Here is a 15031-nt window from a genome sequence, read left to right on the forward strand (position 1 = left end):
TAATCAAGTCACCCCTTAACCTTCTGTTTGTTTAGCTAAGTAGATTGAGTCTGTGAGAGGAGGGAGGAACTGCCTGCAGGACCCTTGAGGCCTGGAGCAGGCTTGCTAAAACAGCCAACCAGAGGCACTACCTGGCACAGGGAGGGAACCTCAAGCATCTGGTTTCTTGTAAGAGAGCTCTTGTGGAAGAGCTGAGCCTGGGAAGTTGCAATGGAGTCAGCTCTGAGTAGGACAGTGGCAAGCTGAATCCCAGAGTGGATCACCTCTTAAGAACTGGAAAAGAAAAAAGAAGAAAAAAAACCCTCTTGAAGGAAACCTTTTGCTCAACCAGGATCTCAGGTAAGAGCCATGCCTGGGACAGATTTTTGGAACTTTGAGTTTTACTTTTGAGTTTACTTTGTCTGAATAAATCCAGATCCCTAACAAGGGTGGTGACTGGTTCAGTAAGTGTGTGGAATCTGTGTAAAAGGGCCTGGAAAAGAGAGAATCAAGAGCTGGGGGCAGTGCAAAGACACTGCTGGCTGTAAGGGGGTGCATGGGACAGTCAATTCATTTACAGAGTCTATCACTGTACTTCTGGGAGGTAGACCATCTGGAGGACACTCAGGCAAGAGTTGTGACCAGGAAACTGAAGACACATTTCACAAGGTATGGTATATCTAACATGCTACGCTAAGACAATGTGCTATAGTACCCTGCAGCAGAATTCAAACGATTCAGTGCCAAATGGGAATTTAAGCACAAGACAGCTTCCCTTGGGTATCCACAAAGCAATGGAAAGACAAAGTCAGCAGTAAAGACAGCCAAGAGGCTGACAGCAAAAGCAAAACAGACACAAAGGGATCCTTACCTGGCAGCTTTGAACCACTGAAATGTAGATAGTAGCCCATACAACAACTGATGGACTGGAGAACCAAGATTCTGCTTCCTATGAGAGGTAATGTGTTTCAGTCCAGCAGAGGAATGATGAACACTACACAGAAGCAGTTAAGAGAATGCCAAGCTAAGCAGACAGCCCTTTACAACAAAGGAGCAAAGACTTGAGGCTACTTTGCACAAGGGAGCAGTTCTGGCTTAACCATTAAATTGCCACCTAAAGCAATGGCAAACATGGGTGGCAAGTTTGTAGAAATTTTGGTGGTGCCCAGAACCTGCCCCCCCAACTCTGCCCCCCCAAACTCCACCCCCACCTGCCTAAGGCTCTGGGAGGGGTTTGGGGGGGGAGGTCTGGGGTGCAGGTCCTGGGCTGGGGATTAGGGTGCAGGAGGGGTGCAGGGTGCAGGCTTTGGGATGGAGTTTGGGTGCTGGGTGCAAGCTCCGGGCTGAGGTAGGGGGTGGGTGTGCAGGAGGGGATGAGGAGTGCAGGCTTTGGGATGTAGTTTGGGTGCAGGCTCTGGGCTGGGGGTGTAGGAAGGGGTGAGGGGTGCAGGCTCTGGGAGGGAGTTTGGGGGTGGGAAGGGGTGTGTGGGAGAGGGGAGGTGGTGCACACTCTGGGAGGGGGTGCATGCTCTGGGAGGGAGTTTGGGAATAGGAGGGAGTGCAGGGGTGAGGGCTGTGGGGCTGAGGATGAGGGATTCATGATGCAGGATGGGGCTCAGGGCTAGGGCAGAGGGTTGGGGTGTGGGGCTGAGGATGAGGGGTTCATGATGTGGGGGGGCTTAGGACTGGGGCAGAGGATTAGGGTGCAGAGGGATGAGGGTTGGGGCTGAGGATGAGGGGTTCATGCTGCGGGGGGACTCAGAGCTGGGGCAGAGGGTTAGGGTGCAGGGGGCTGAGGATTGGGGCTGAGGATGAGGGGTTCATGATGCAGGAGGGGGCTCAGGGCTGGAACAGAGGGTTAGGGTGTGGAGGAATGAGGGTTGTGGCTGAGGATGAGGGGTTCATGATATGAGGGGGGCTCAGGGCTGGGGAAGAGGATTAGGGTGCAGGGAGATGAGGGCTGGGGCTGAGGATGAGGGGTTCATGATGCAGAAAGGGGCTCAGGGCTGAGGCAGAGGATTAGGGTGTGGGGGGATGAGGGTTTGGGGTGTTGGAGAGGCTCAGGGCTAGGGCCGAAGGGCAGGGTAAGGGCAGCCTGCCCTGCCAGTAGGGAATGGCAGGCACTAGGACCCTGAGGCAGCAGACAGCAGTTCTGCTGGGAGCCGTTCTACTCTGGCAGCAAAAGCAGGCAGGGGAGAGGCACTGTGCTGCTTTCTGTCAGGCAGGGACGCGGCGGGGTGGGGGGAGACTCACGGGGGCCGGGGCCCGATCCAGGCAGGGCCAGGGGAGAGACCCAGGTTCAAATATTGCTGGAACAGGGCCCCCAGCCCTGAATATGCTTGGGGCTCGAGCACCGCAAACATATATATATCCTGTCGCCTATGATGGCAAAAGCCAACAGTTGAAAATTCTGTGGGACACAGGTCAAGTAGCTACAGTCTCAGGTCAGTGGTGGAGATTAAATCAAATACAACTGTATAATAGCAACAGAGAGCTGGCACACTTGGACAAACAGGGCCAAGCCCAGGACCAGGAGGACACAGAGAGTCTCAGCTACCAGTTGTCCTGAAACAGGAGAGTCAGAGAAAAAGGTGCATGAGCAATACCGAGGAAAAAAAGGATGCCCACCTATAGAATGAAGCCAACAACATGGTGGAAACAAATCCTCCACCAACAGAGATAACCCAAAGAAGAAATAGGAAACTTGTTTGAAGACTAGCATACTTGAAAGACTATGAACCCTAAAAACCACAACGGATTGATAGTAAAGTACATTTCCCTTTGATGGCTATGTACTAGTAACATCTGGCCCCAGAAAGTCAGCAAGTAGCTTCAGTCTTTTTTGCAGCATGTCAATAACTGTTTTTTAATTTGCTGGCTGAATCAAAATAACTGGAAAAAATGTTCTGGGTTGACCGAAAATAATTTTTTTTCCCCACAAACTGAAAGTGGAAAAGAAAGTTTGGGGTTTAATTAAATGTTTTATTCAACCCAAAACATAGTTTCATATTTTACCCCCCCTTTTAATTTTTTAAATTAAATTGAAGTAAATTTTGAAGTAAATTTTGAATAAAAAATGTCAAAACCAAAATTTTTTTTTCAGAATTTTATTTTTGTTTTTTTTATGAATGAGCAGAATCTGCATTTTCAGAGGAAAAAGAATTATGTGTGAAAAATGTTGTCCAGCTCTACCACTCATAACAACAAAAATTGTTAAAAGGGAAGATATAACAATCGACATGGAATTTGAAGATAGGAGCACAGGGTGCAGGAGGGAAGAGTTTGGAGGAGTCACCACGTTGTTCCTGCTGGGAGGAGAAATTGGTGATTGAGTCAGGTATTTTCTTTTATGCAATTTTGTTCCTTAACAAAGAACAACATGAGAGAGTTTCCTGGCTCACAGCATCAAGCCTCTTTGGGTATATCTACACTACAGTACAACAGCCACAACTGGCTCATGTCAGCTGACTCAGGCTCAATTCCAAAACAGGACATATACACTGCAATTTTATAGCCCCACAGCCTGAGCCCCAAGAGCCTGAGCCAACTGACATAGGCCAGCGATGGGTGTTCTATTGCTGTGTAGACATACCCTTTCTATTGCCGTGTAGACATACCCTTTCAGACCACACCTAGTCCAAAATCTCTCTCTAGGTTTCTTCCAGTTTGTTCAGGGGACATACAGATTTACATCTGCCTATGTTTTAGGCAGTGTTCTGTGTTGGCTTTAGGCACCCTATTGTTTCTTTAATTTAACCTGAATGAAAAGCAGCTGTTAACCTCACCAGCTTCAGTGTGGTTTAACTTAACATATATCAGTATTAAACTGACATTAGTGAAAAGTGCAGTGCAATGCCCAATTACCACCCCTAATGATCTCTGAGGAACTGACTACTACTGGGCTGGCTAGGGCTACTAGTAGCCTGAGACAAGTACTGGGCTTGCAGCACTCCTGTTCCTCTTCACTGCATTTCAGACTGTAGGGAAGGGAACCATTGTTGAGGGTTGTCCTCATTCCATAGGTGCTGGAACTAGGGGTGCAGGGCATGTGGAAGCATCCCCTACCTTGTGGTTTCCATTATATCCAGGGTTTACGGTTTGGTTCAATGGTTCCAGCACCCTGCCTCATTCAGCAGGAATAGGGATGGAATGTTGGAAACAGAAGATTCTGTGGCCGTTGCAAAAGACAACTGGCGATAAAGATAATATCTAAAATTTACACAGTGCTTTTCAGTCGTAGAAGAGCTATTTGAAAGGGCTCCTCCTGAAAGAGCAATAGGGCTGATTTTCTGCTCCAGGTGAGCTCTACTTAGTAAGGAATGTAAATAGAGGCAAAAGTGATTAATTATCCTCACCATTATAAAAGGCCTTCAAACCTTCTAAGCATCTGCATAGTCTGGCCCTGTCTCCAGCATAAGTTGAACAGCCTCTGATCTAATAGTCTTTTGTGTTGAAATGAGTCTAGAGAGGGGCGGGTACAGATGCTGAAGACAGCTCCCTATTGCTGTGCCCTCTGCTTCTCAGCCCTGGTCTACATACACAATTTAGATTGACCTAGATCAGAGGTTGGCAACCTTTGAGAAATGGTGTGCCAAGTCTAATTTAAGGTTTTGCGTGCCAGTAATAAATTTTACATTTACAGGGCCCCCCCGACAGTCCAGACTGGCAGCGGGCTGAGCGGGGCCGGTGGCAGGGACTCCGGCTGGCAGGGTCCGGCGGACGGAACCCCAGACCCACAGCGGGCTGAACAGCTCATCCTGCTACCGGTCTGGGGTTCTGTCCACTGGCCCCTGCCAGCCAGAGTCCTGGCTGTCGGCTCCACTCAGCCCGTGGCCGGCCTGGGGTTTCGTCTATCCAGGCCAGCAGCGGGATGAGCGGAGCTGGTGGCTGGGACCCCAGACCATCAGTACAGGCGGCAGACTGAACCCCCAGACCGGCAGCGTGCTGAGCTGCTCAGCCCACTGCTGGTCTGGGGTTCCGTCCGCCGGCCCCTGCCAGCTAGGGTCCCAGCTGCCGACCCCACTCAGCCCGCTGCCAGCCAGGGGTTCTGTCCATTCAGGCCGACAGCGGGTTGAGCAGGGCCGAGACCCTGGCTGGCAAGGAGCCAGCGGCCAGAACCCTACACTGGCAGTGGGATGAGTGGGGCTCGTGGATGGAACCCCAGACTGGTGGCGGGCTGAGCGGCTGAGCCAGTTGACGGTCTGGAGTTCTGGCTGCCGGGCAAATTAGTCAAAACAATAGTTAAGAATAAAATTGTCAGATACATAGAAAAACATAAACTGTTGAGCAATAGTCAACATGGTTTCTGTAAAGGGAAATCGTGTCTTACTAATCTATTAAAGTTCTTTGAAGGGGTCAACAAACATGTGGACAAGGGGGATCCAGTGGACATAGTATACTTAGATTTCCAGAAAGCCTTTGACAAGGTCCCTCACCAAAGGCTGTTACGTAAATTAAGCTGTCATGGGTTAAAAGGGAAGGTCCTTCATGGATTGAGAACTAGTTAAAAGATAGGGAACAAAGGGTAGGAATTAATGGTAAATTCTCAGAATGGAGAGGGATAACTAGTGGTGTTCCCCAAGGGTCAGTCCTAGGACCAATCCTATTCAATTTATTCATAAATGATCTGGAGAAAGGGGTAAAAAGTGAGGTGGCAAAGTTTGCAGATGATACTAAGCTGCTCAAGATAGTTAAGACCAAAGCTGGCTGTGAAGAACTTCAAAAAGATCTCACGAAACTAAATGATTGGGCAACGAAATGGCAAATGAAATTTAATGTGGATAAATGTAAAGTAATGCACATTGAAACAAGTAACCCCAACTATACATACAATATGATGGGGCTTATTTAGCTACAATGAGTCAGGAAAAAGATCTTGGAGTCATCGTGGACAGTTCTCTGAAGATATCCACGCAGTGTGCAGAGGCAGTCAAAAAAGCAAACAGGATGTTAGGAATCATTAAAAAGGGGATAGAGAATAAGACTGAGAATATATTATTGCCCTTATATAAATCCATGATATGCCCACATCTCGAATACTGTGTACAGATGTAGTCTCCTCAGCTCAAAAAAGATATACTGGCACTAGAAATGGTTCAGAAAAGGGCAACTAAAATGATTAGGGGTTTGGAGAGGGTCCCATATGAGGAAAGATTAAAGAGGCTAGGACTCTTCAGCTTGGAAAAGAGGAGACTAAGGGGGGGATATGATAGAGGTATATAAAATCATGAGTGGTGTGGAGAAAGTGGATAAGGAAAAGTTATTTACTTATTCCCATAATACAAGAACTAGGGGTCATCAAATGAAATTAATAGGCAGCAGGTTTAAAACAAATAAAAGGAAGTTCATCTTCACACAGCGCACGGTCAACTTGTGGAACTACTTACCTGAGGAGGTTGTGAAGGCTACGACTATAACAGGTTTTAAAAGAGAACTGGATAAATTCATGGTGGTTAAGTCCATAAATGGCTATTAGCCAGGATGGATAAGGAATGGTGTCCCTAGCCTCTGTTTGTCAGAGGGTGGAAATGGATGGCAGGAGAGAAATCACTTGATCATTACCTGTTGGGTTCACTCCCCCTCGGGCACCTGGCATTGGCCACTGTCACTAGACAGGATACTGTGCTGGATGGACCTTTGGTCTGACCCAGTATGGCCGTTCTTATGTTCTTATGGCTCCTGCCAGCTGGGGTCCTGGCCGTTGGCCCCACTCAACCCACTGCCAGCCTAGGATTCCATTCACCCAGGCAGGCAGCGGGCTGAGAGGGGCCGGCGGCCGGGACCCCGGCTGGCAGAAGCATGCCAGTAAAAATCTGCTTGTGTGCCACAGGTTGCCGATCCCAACCTAGATACATCACTTGGGGTGTGAAAAATTCATAATTAAAGCATAATTTAATAATAACCATAATTAAAGCAACCAAGTCTGCTGTGTAGACATGACTAGATCAACGAAAGTCTTGCAGAAGCAGATTACCTACATTGACTGACCTCCCCCACCATCTTGATAGGATATTTTATCCACACCTATTTCAGACCTGTTCAGCTACAGCTTTAATGGACCAATTGGTACTAAACCTAAGCTTGCCTCATTCTTGTACCCAGGGCTCCATTTTCAGGCGTGTGGCAGGCGGGATTACTTTATCTGGCCACCATTTACTCCATTCGACCTCACTCAGATTTTCGCCTGCAGATGGGAACACAACTTTGCTGGGTGGAGCCCAGCCTTCTACACCATTCCCTCCTCCAGCCCAACAGCCGCCCTCCTGGCACGTCAGAGAATGGCAGCAACGAGTGCAGCCTCCACTACGGAGTAGCTCTCGCAGCTCCGTCCCCTCCAGCGTCGCCCCGCTTGACGCATTGCAACGCGCTGCTCGCAGACCGCAGCGCACGTGGATGTCATTCACCCCTGTGCCCAGCACCAGCGCAAGGCCACGGGGCGCGGCGCATGAGAAGCGTCCCCCTCCCGCTCCCGTCTGGCTGGCGTCTCCGGCGGGGAGGGGCGGTGCTTCCAGGGTGACAGACGGGTCTAGGCCACAGTCTAGTGCGCATGCGTCAGTTCCGGCGGGGACGGGAGAGCGGCGCGGCGCGTGGGTAGGAAACGCCGCGGCGGCGGGGCAGAGAAACATGGCGGCGGCCGCGCAGCTCACGGATGAGGAGCTGTTCTCAGAGCTTAGGTGCTTCGGCCTCTCCCCAGGGCCGGTCACCGAGAGCACCCGGCCCGTCTACCTGAAGAAGCTGAAGAAACTGCGGGAGGATGAGCGGGCTGGAGCCCGCGGCAGCGCCAACAAGACCCGGAACAGCAACAACAATAACACGGGGGCCGGGGCAGCGCCGGGCGAAGGCGGCGGCAGAGCGGCCCCGGGCATGGGGGCCCGGCTGGCCAGCCCCGACCAGCCCTACTTGCCGGGCGGCGCAGCCGGGGGCAGCCGGAGCCGCGCAGCACCCCCTGCCGGAGGCGGCAAAGTGCTGCTGGGTTTCAGCTCGGACGAGTCGGATGTGGAGGCCAGTCCCAGGAGCCAGGCCGGCGCCGGGGGCGGCAGCAGCAGCCGGAGGGAGCGGGCGTCGCCCCCAGTCCGCGGCTTGAGGCCCGCAGCCTCCCATGGAGCCTGCAGCGAGAGGAACAGCTTCCCTCCTGAGGCGGGCAGGAGGAAGCCCAGTGCCTGGTGGGGGGCGGTGGCCAGGAGACCGACGGCCACGGCGGGGGCCCAGACTCAGGGCATGCGGGAGCCTGGGGAAGGGGAGGAGGAGGAAGAGGACGAGGAGGAGCGGCAGTGGAAGAACCGGACTGTGAATGGTAATAGGCATCCCTCCCTTGGCGGCAGGGCCGAGTATTCCGACTCGGAGGAGGAGGGGGAGAGAGCCAAGCAGCAGGTATTGAAGGAGGAGACTGCACCCCGCCAACACCGGGGCAGGCGGAGCCTGAGCAAATCTCCTGCCCCGTTCACGGCCAGCAAATGTGCTGCAGCCGGCGCTGGCATGATGGAGACGGGCCAGCAAAGGGCTGGAGGAGGCGGCGGGGCTGGTGTAATCGCAATGAATGACAGGGCGGAGGCGGCTGCTGCTGCTGCTGCTGGAAGTCTAGACAGGGGCAGAAATCAGGAGGAGGAGGCAGTGATGAGGAGGGGGGGAGATTGTGAAAACTTGGACACCAGCCCTTCCATCCCCAGATACCGCAGCACCTCCTCCAAGAATTCCCCTCCACTCTTGGCACTGCCGCAGCCCACAGACATGGACAGCAGCAAAAGCAGTGACCCTCTGGGCACTGTTAGGAAAGCAGCCAATAATCATGTTCTCAGCGGCGCTGCTGGTGGCTTTAATATTGAACCCAGGATTTATTCAGCTACCAACAGCCTCCCCCTGGGTGCTGTCACTCCCTCTTCCCTTAGAATCAATCACTCCAACCACACGGGCTCTAATCACACCTACCTGAAAAACACCTATAAGCAAAAGCTTTCTGAGCCTGAGGAGGAGCTTCTCCAACAGTTCAAGAGAGAGGAGGTATCCACCACCGGAGGCTTCAGTGCACATTACTTGTCCATGTTTCTCTTAACTGCTGCATGCTTGTTTTTTCTGATACTGGGACTCATGTACGTGAGAATGAGAGGTTCGGGAGTAGCCGAGCATGGGGAAGTCAACAGTAAGTATTAGGTCAAGGGTAAGAGGGGTCTCTTATTGTAATGGAGCATACACTTATCCAGTGCTATTTTGTGCTCTAACACTTTTCACTTCAGGGTCTTGACAGCATCATCTTCCCAATGCATCTATAGTATAGTACAGTACAGGGATAGGCAACCTATGGCACGGATGCCGAAGGCGGCACGTGAACTGATTTTCAGTGACACTCACACTGCCTGGGTCCTGGCCACTAGTCCGGGGGGCTCTGCATTTTAATTTAATTTTGAATGAAGCATCTTAAACATTTTTAAAACCTTATTTACTTTACATACAACAGTAGTTTAGTTATATATTATAGACTTATGGAAAGAGACCTTCTAAAAACATTAAAATGTATTACTGGGATGTGAAACCTTAAATTAGAGTGAATAAATGAAGACTTGGCACACGGCTTCTGAAGGGTTGCTGACTCCTGGTATAGTAAGTAGTGTTCCCACTTCCTGATGTATAAATTGAGGCACAGAAGGATTATGACTTGCTCAAGGTGACCCATGAATCTATTTGATAACTGTGTGTAGAACCTTACTCAATCTCCTGCTCTAAACTGTTGACACCTGTCTATCTAGCATGACTTTTCTGTTTCCACTAAGCACTTTCATATTTGTTTTATGACAACTCAGCTTATGAAAGGTCAATAGAAAATTAGGTGGTAAGGCCTTATATTGGTATAATCTCAGTAAGATTCATTTGCATTTGGTTGTCTTTGATCCAAATAGTAAAGCAGATTCAGTTTTTTAATATATGTGAAGCTGTGTAATCAAATAAAGCATAACCCAGGTTTGGATGATGATATCTTCACAAATGAGGTTATATTGCAAAAGGTTTGGTTTTTGGTCTAGTTCAGTGGTTCTCAAACTATGGGGCAGGCCTCCCAAGGGAGGCATGAGCAGTGTGTTCTCCCCCCCCCCCCTTTGGAAGAGCTTTGTCTGTCAGCCTCAGGATGCTGGGGCTCATGCAGAATGGCCATGTACACCCGAGATGTGGGGATAAAGGGTACAGCCAGAGCTCCACTGCCCTGGGACTGACAGCTGCAGCACTGCCACCCAGGCTCAGATTCCTTTTCCCCACTGCCCTCACCAGGAGTGGCTCAGAATCTCATCCCCCCGCCCTCCTGCCACCAGTCCTCACCTGGAGGTGGCAAGCTTCAGCTGTTAGCCCTAGGGTGGCAGCAGCAATGCAGAAGTAAGGGTGGCAATGGGGCGCTAAGTCTTCTGTGAAAAGCTATATTGATGAATATAATTTTTTTCCACATTGCCACCCGTACTTTTGTGCTGCTGCTGGCCTGGTGCTGCTTTCAGAGCTGGGTGCCTGGCCAGCAGCCACTGCTCTCTGCTCTGCCTTCAGAGCTGGGTGGTGGTGCGTGTGGGGTGGGGGCGTAAACGACTACAGAGGGGTCCTGCTCAAATAGGTTTGAGAACCACTACTTTAGGTTGATGTGATGTAGTGCTTTCTAGCAGAGATCTTGTTCTAAATTTAAGATTGACTATCTTGTATAAAATACAAGTTGAGGCCTTAATTTGAGCATCATAGCAGTCTTTTAAATCTTCACATAATACCTATTTGGACTTCTTAGATATGTGGAAGTAACTTTTAAAAATGACTTAAAATTAATTTAGAAACTGCCATTCTGTAACCACAAAACAGGTATAAAAATGGAAATGTGTCATCTCAGGGTGGTGAATCATGCTAATTCAACTCTTGGCCTCCCTGAAATGGGCATCAAAACTGTTAACTGTGGTGGTATTTTCTTTATCTGGACAGCTGTTCATTCGAAATTAAAAAGATGACAGAATCTTGTCTTAAGGAGAGTGAGCCACAGGTAGATGGTAATATGTAGTCATTAGTGTTTTATGCTGGTCTTGGAACAGTGACTGAGATGAAAGACTGCGTATATCCTTAGCTGAAGTAAGCGTATAACATGGAAAACAGATGGAGGTGTAATCCCTGCCATAAACTGCTTGCAGACTAGATAGACAAACTAATTCAAGATGCAGGTACAATAGATGTAGGGAGATGAATATATTAGAATATAGCAAATGTGTATGCAGTGCCCTAGCACAATGGGGCCCTAATCCCTGATTGAGGCTTCTAGGTGCTACTGCAATACTAAGTATTAATTTATCCCTGGAACTTATTGAGGCTCTTGCAACAGCAAATAGTTGTCTGATACATTTTGAATCCTTCTATTCTGGAATGGGAAAGAGGCCCCCTTCAGCCCCCCCCCCCCCCCCCCGCTAGTCTTTTGCCTGTGGAAGGGGATGTAGTTGCTCTGCCATTGTTATGGTCTACTGCTGACAGTGGCTTTCTCAAGCAGCAGCAGAATAATAGGTATGTTTGTCAGTTTTATTGCTACCCACATGGCTCAGAAGAGCTGCAGTGAAACTGGGCAGTCTTCTGCTGTTTGGGAAAGCTGTGAACGTAAGGCAACACACTGGAATAGACTGAATACACAGGAGGATATCCCTGTAATGTATAACCATAAGGGCTAGAAACTTGCCCCTTTTTATTAAGTGGTGCTGAGCACCACAACTCTCCGTGAAGTTTTTAATAAAAGACAAAAGTATTAAATTCTGAAGATTTTGATGGACACGTTCCCTACTGGTGAACAGTCAAATGGATTTTACAAACCCTTCTGAAGACTGAGGTCTAGTTTACAAAGTTAGGTTGACATAGCTACATTGGTCAGGGTGTGCCATAGCTGTGCCAACCTAACTCCCGGTGTAGACGCAGCTGGGTCCAAAGAAAATTTTCATTGATGTAGCTACTGTTGCTTGGGAGGGTGATAGTCCTAAATGAATGAGGAGAAGGAGGGGGGACCTTTTCATCAGTGTAGGCTCTGTCTACATTAGGGTTATGCTGGCATAGCTATAGTGACCTAGCTATGCCTGTGTAGTCTCCGGAGTGTGGATATACCATAAGCTGGATTTCTTAATCACCATACAAAATTCACATTGTATGTAAATGTATCTTGAACTTTTTGTATTTGGAAGAAAGCTACTTCTCTTTTGAATCAAAGTTTAGAGCGGTGGTGTCATAAGAACAGCCATACTGGATCAGACCAAAGATCCATCTAGTCCATCCATTATCCTGTCTTCCGACAGTGGCCAATGTCAGGTGCCCCAGAGGGAATGAACAGACAGGTAATCATCAAGGGATCCATTCCCTGTTGCTCATTCCCAATTTCTGGCAAACAGAGATTAGGGACACCATCTCTGCCTGTCCTGGCTATTAGCCATTGATGGACCTATCCTGCAGCAAATATGTTCAGCTCTCACACTCAGCAAATATGTCAAAAAAGGTAAAGGGGTCACAATCAATGCTTGGTCCTATTCTGCTTCCTTTGCATTGTCTAGGTGGTAGAAAGGCAGCGGAAATCACCTGTACATTCCCTACTGGAGACTTCTCTGATGAGGGGGAGCCCCTAGAGGAAAATAAATAGAAGCTGTGCGCATCTGATCCACAGAAATGATCTGCAGATTTGCAGGGCTTTAGATATAAAATTTGGATCCGCATCCATCTACGATCGGCAAAAATGGTTCGTGGATATCTGCGAATTTGCAGGGTTCTAACTATAAAGCCAATCCTGCATGTTTTTCTCCACAGCCTCTGGCATGGGAACAAGTTCAGGGCAGGAAAGGCATCTGATTGGAGCGTAACATGCTTTGGCTACTTCCAGCCAGTGTATGGTCCCTGGGTAACTATTGCCAACTAGCACCAACAGCCTCCAGGCTGGTCCAGTTTTGACTTGGGCGGAGAATTGTGGAACCTGTAACTGGTTAGTTGTTCTCAGCTTCTCTTTTTCTCTCTCTCCTCCTTCTGCCTTGGATGGCTGTGTCAGGTGCTTCTGAGGCTCAGATAGAGCCAGTCTGGCTCTCTCCTGCAGGAGCCTAATGGCTCCTGTAGTTGTGTGGGATGTCATCTACATTCCTCCCCATAGTGACAGGGTCGATTCAACATTTTCTTTTTAAAGTAGTACAGTATGTCTCAGGGAACATACTTAGAATTAATAATCAAATACCTATTTTCTTGTCACCTCTTAAAGGCCACAAGTTGGACATCACTGTTTCAGAGTAACTAGTCCTATGTTCTATTATAGAAAATACTTTTCCTATATAGCTGCTTTGGACTTTACTGAATTGTATTTCACACTTTTTTATGGAAATATCTTGGAGTTGGAACAAAAAACCTCCCAAAACATCAGTCAAATAGTGTGGTTCCCCGCTCCGCTACCCGGCCCCCGGTGAAATGGAGCTAAGTTTTTGCTGGGTGTAATTTTCTTCACCTAACAATCCAGGTATTGAGAGAGTGCTTTTTCTGTTGAGTGTAAGACATGGTAAGAGGTGGTTAAAGTCCTTTTTTTTTTTTTTTTTTTTTTTTTTTTTAAACCCTGTTCAACACTTTGATTAGAAAAGTGGCAAGCACTAACTCTTTCATGAAGTAAGTGATTTGTAAACATCAGTGCATAAGTTCTCCTGTCCTGTGTAAGTAGTGTGCACATTAAATTAGTCTCTAGTATATGACTGGGCACTGAGTGGTTAAACTTCAAAAACTATCTGTCATCTTTCAGTTCTCATTTTCTCAAAAAGCCTTAGCATCTTACTATTCCTACACCCGAACTATTAAAAAAAATGCATAGTTGAAATATTCCTTAAACTTGTAAATTAAATTTCGGCTATGTCTGTCACTTTGCACGAGAATTACATTTTAAAGAAACAAGTTATTTTAAATATTATGTTTAAGCGCTCCCTCAAAACTGGCCCTATCTCTTCTCATAGTTCACCGTCATCATGTGAAGAAACACTCCTGTTGCGAAGCACAGCAATGAGGGGGTTTAATTTCAGACTGGGGCATTTTTGGCATAACTTTTTTTTGGCTTGTATTCAGTTGTTTCTCACAACTGGGAATCCTCAAGGAATGAGTAAAGTGCTGTGTGATTTATACCGAAAAACACACAAATTTACTTTTTACAATGTATACACATCTTTCACTTTCATGTACGTTTTTGTTTCTTAGCCTCAGTAAAATCTAACTCACTCCAGTAAAGGTGAAATCCATTTTTTGCTGAACTGTGTAAAACTTTTAGCTCATGACAGCATTTACTCTTTGGAGCCAGTGGGATGTTAGTGATCCAGCTGTGATACTGTGAATTGTCTCTGCATGAACTGCCAAGCACTTCAAGTGACTGCTTATCTTGACAGGTTTCAGAGTGGTAGCCGAGTTAGTCTGTATCAGCAAAAACAACTAGGAGTCCTTGTGGCACCTGAGAGACTAACAAATTTATTTGGGCATAAGCTTTCGTGGGCTAGAACCTACTTAATCAGATGCATGGAGTGGAAAATAGAGGAGCAGGTATAAATACATGAAAAGATGTGAGTTCCCTTACCAAATGTGAGCTTAGTCTAATGAGACAATTCAGTTGAGTTAACGTCTTGTGTTTTTTCACAGTAAAAGAATGGGAAATTCAGATAAGGGTTCTAGAGATGTAACCTCCCCTCCAGCAAATAAGTCTTGAGTGCATAGTAAGGTTTCTGTTGGCAAAATAAGAAAAAGGAGAGTATTGTATAGTGCAAAGTGAAATTGTTAAACTAGTTCAAGACATGCTAGGAAATAACCTCTCTGGCACATCACTCTAAAAGCAGTGAAGACATGAGACCTTAAAATAAAAGTAGTATATGTTTGGAGACTTTATATGGTTGATCAGGGGTAGGCAACCTATGGCACATGTGCCGAAGGCGGCACACAAGCTCATTTTCAGTGGCACTCACGCTGCCTGGGTCCTGGCCACCGGTCCAGGGGGCTCAGCATTTTAATTTAATTTTAATTGAAGCTTCTTAAACATTTAAAAAACCTTTTTTACTTTACATACAACAATAGTTTA

The 15031-nt window shown here is 47.7% G+C and overlaps 1 protein-coding gene across 1 annotated transcript in view; it reads left to right on the forward strand.

The window, feature by feature from the left end:
* Window positions 1-7519: 7519 nt before the first annotated feature.
* Window positions 7520-15031, forward strand: part of LEMD3 (LEM domain containing 3) — a 77450-nt gene continuing 69938 nt past the window's right edge. The window contains exon 1 of the mRNA XM_050923519.1: window positions 7520-9115. Coding sequence (XP_050779476.1) covers window positions 7603-9115 — 1513 coding nt within the window. The 5' untranslated portion in view covers window positions 7520-7602. The remainder of the gene's footprint in view (window positions 9116-15031) is intronic.

Source organism: Gopherus flavomarginatus, chromosome 1 (genome assembly GCF_025201925.1).
Source record: "Gopherus flavomarginatus isolate rGopFla2 chromosome 1, rGopFla2.mat.asm, whole genome shotgun sequence".
NCBI classification, from domain to species: domain Eukaryota; kingdom Metazoa; phylum Chordata; order Testudines; family Testudinidae; genus Gopherus; species Gopherus flavomarginatus.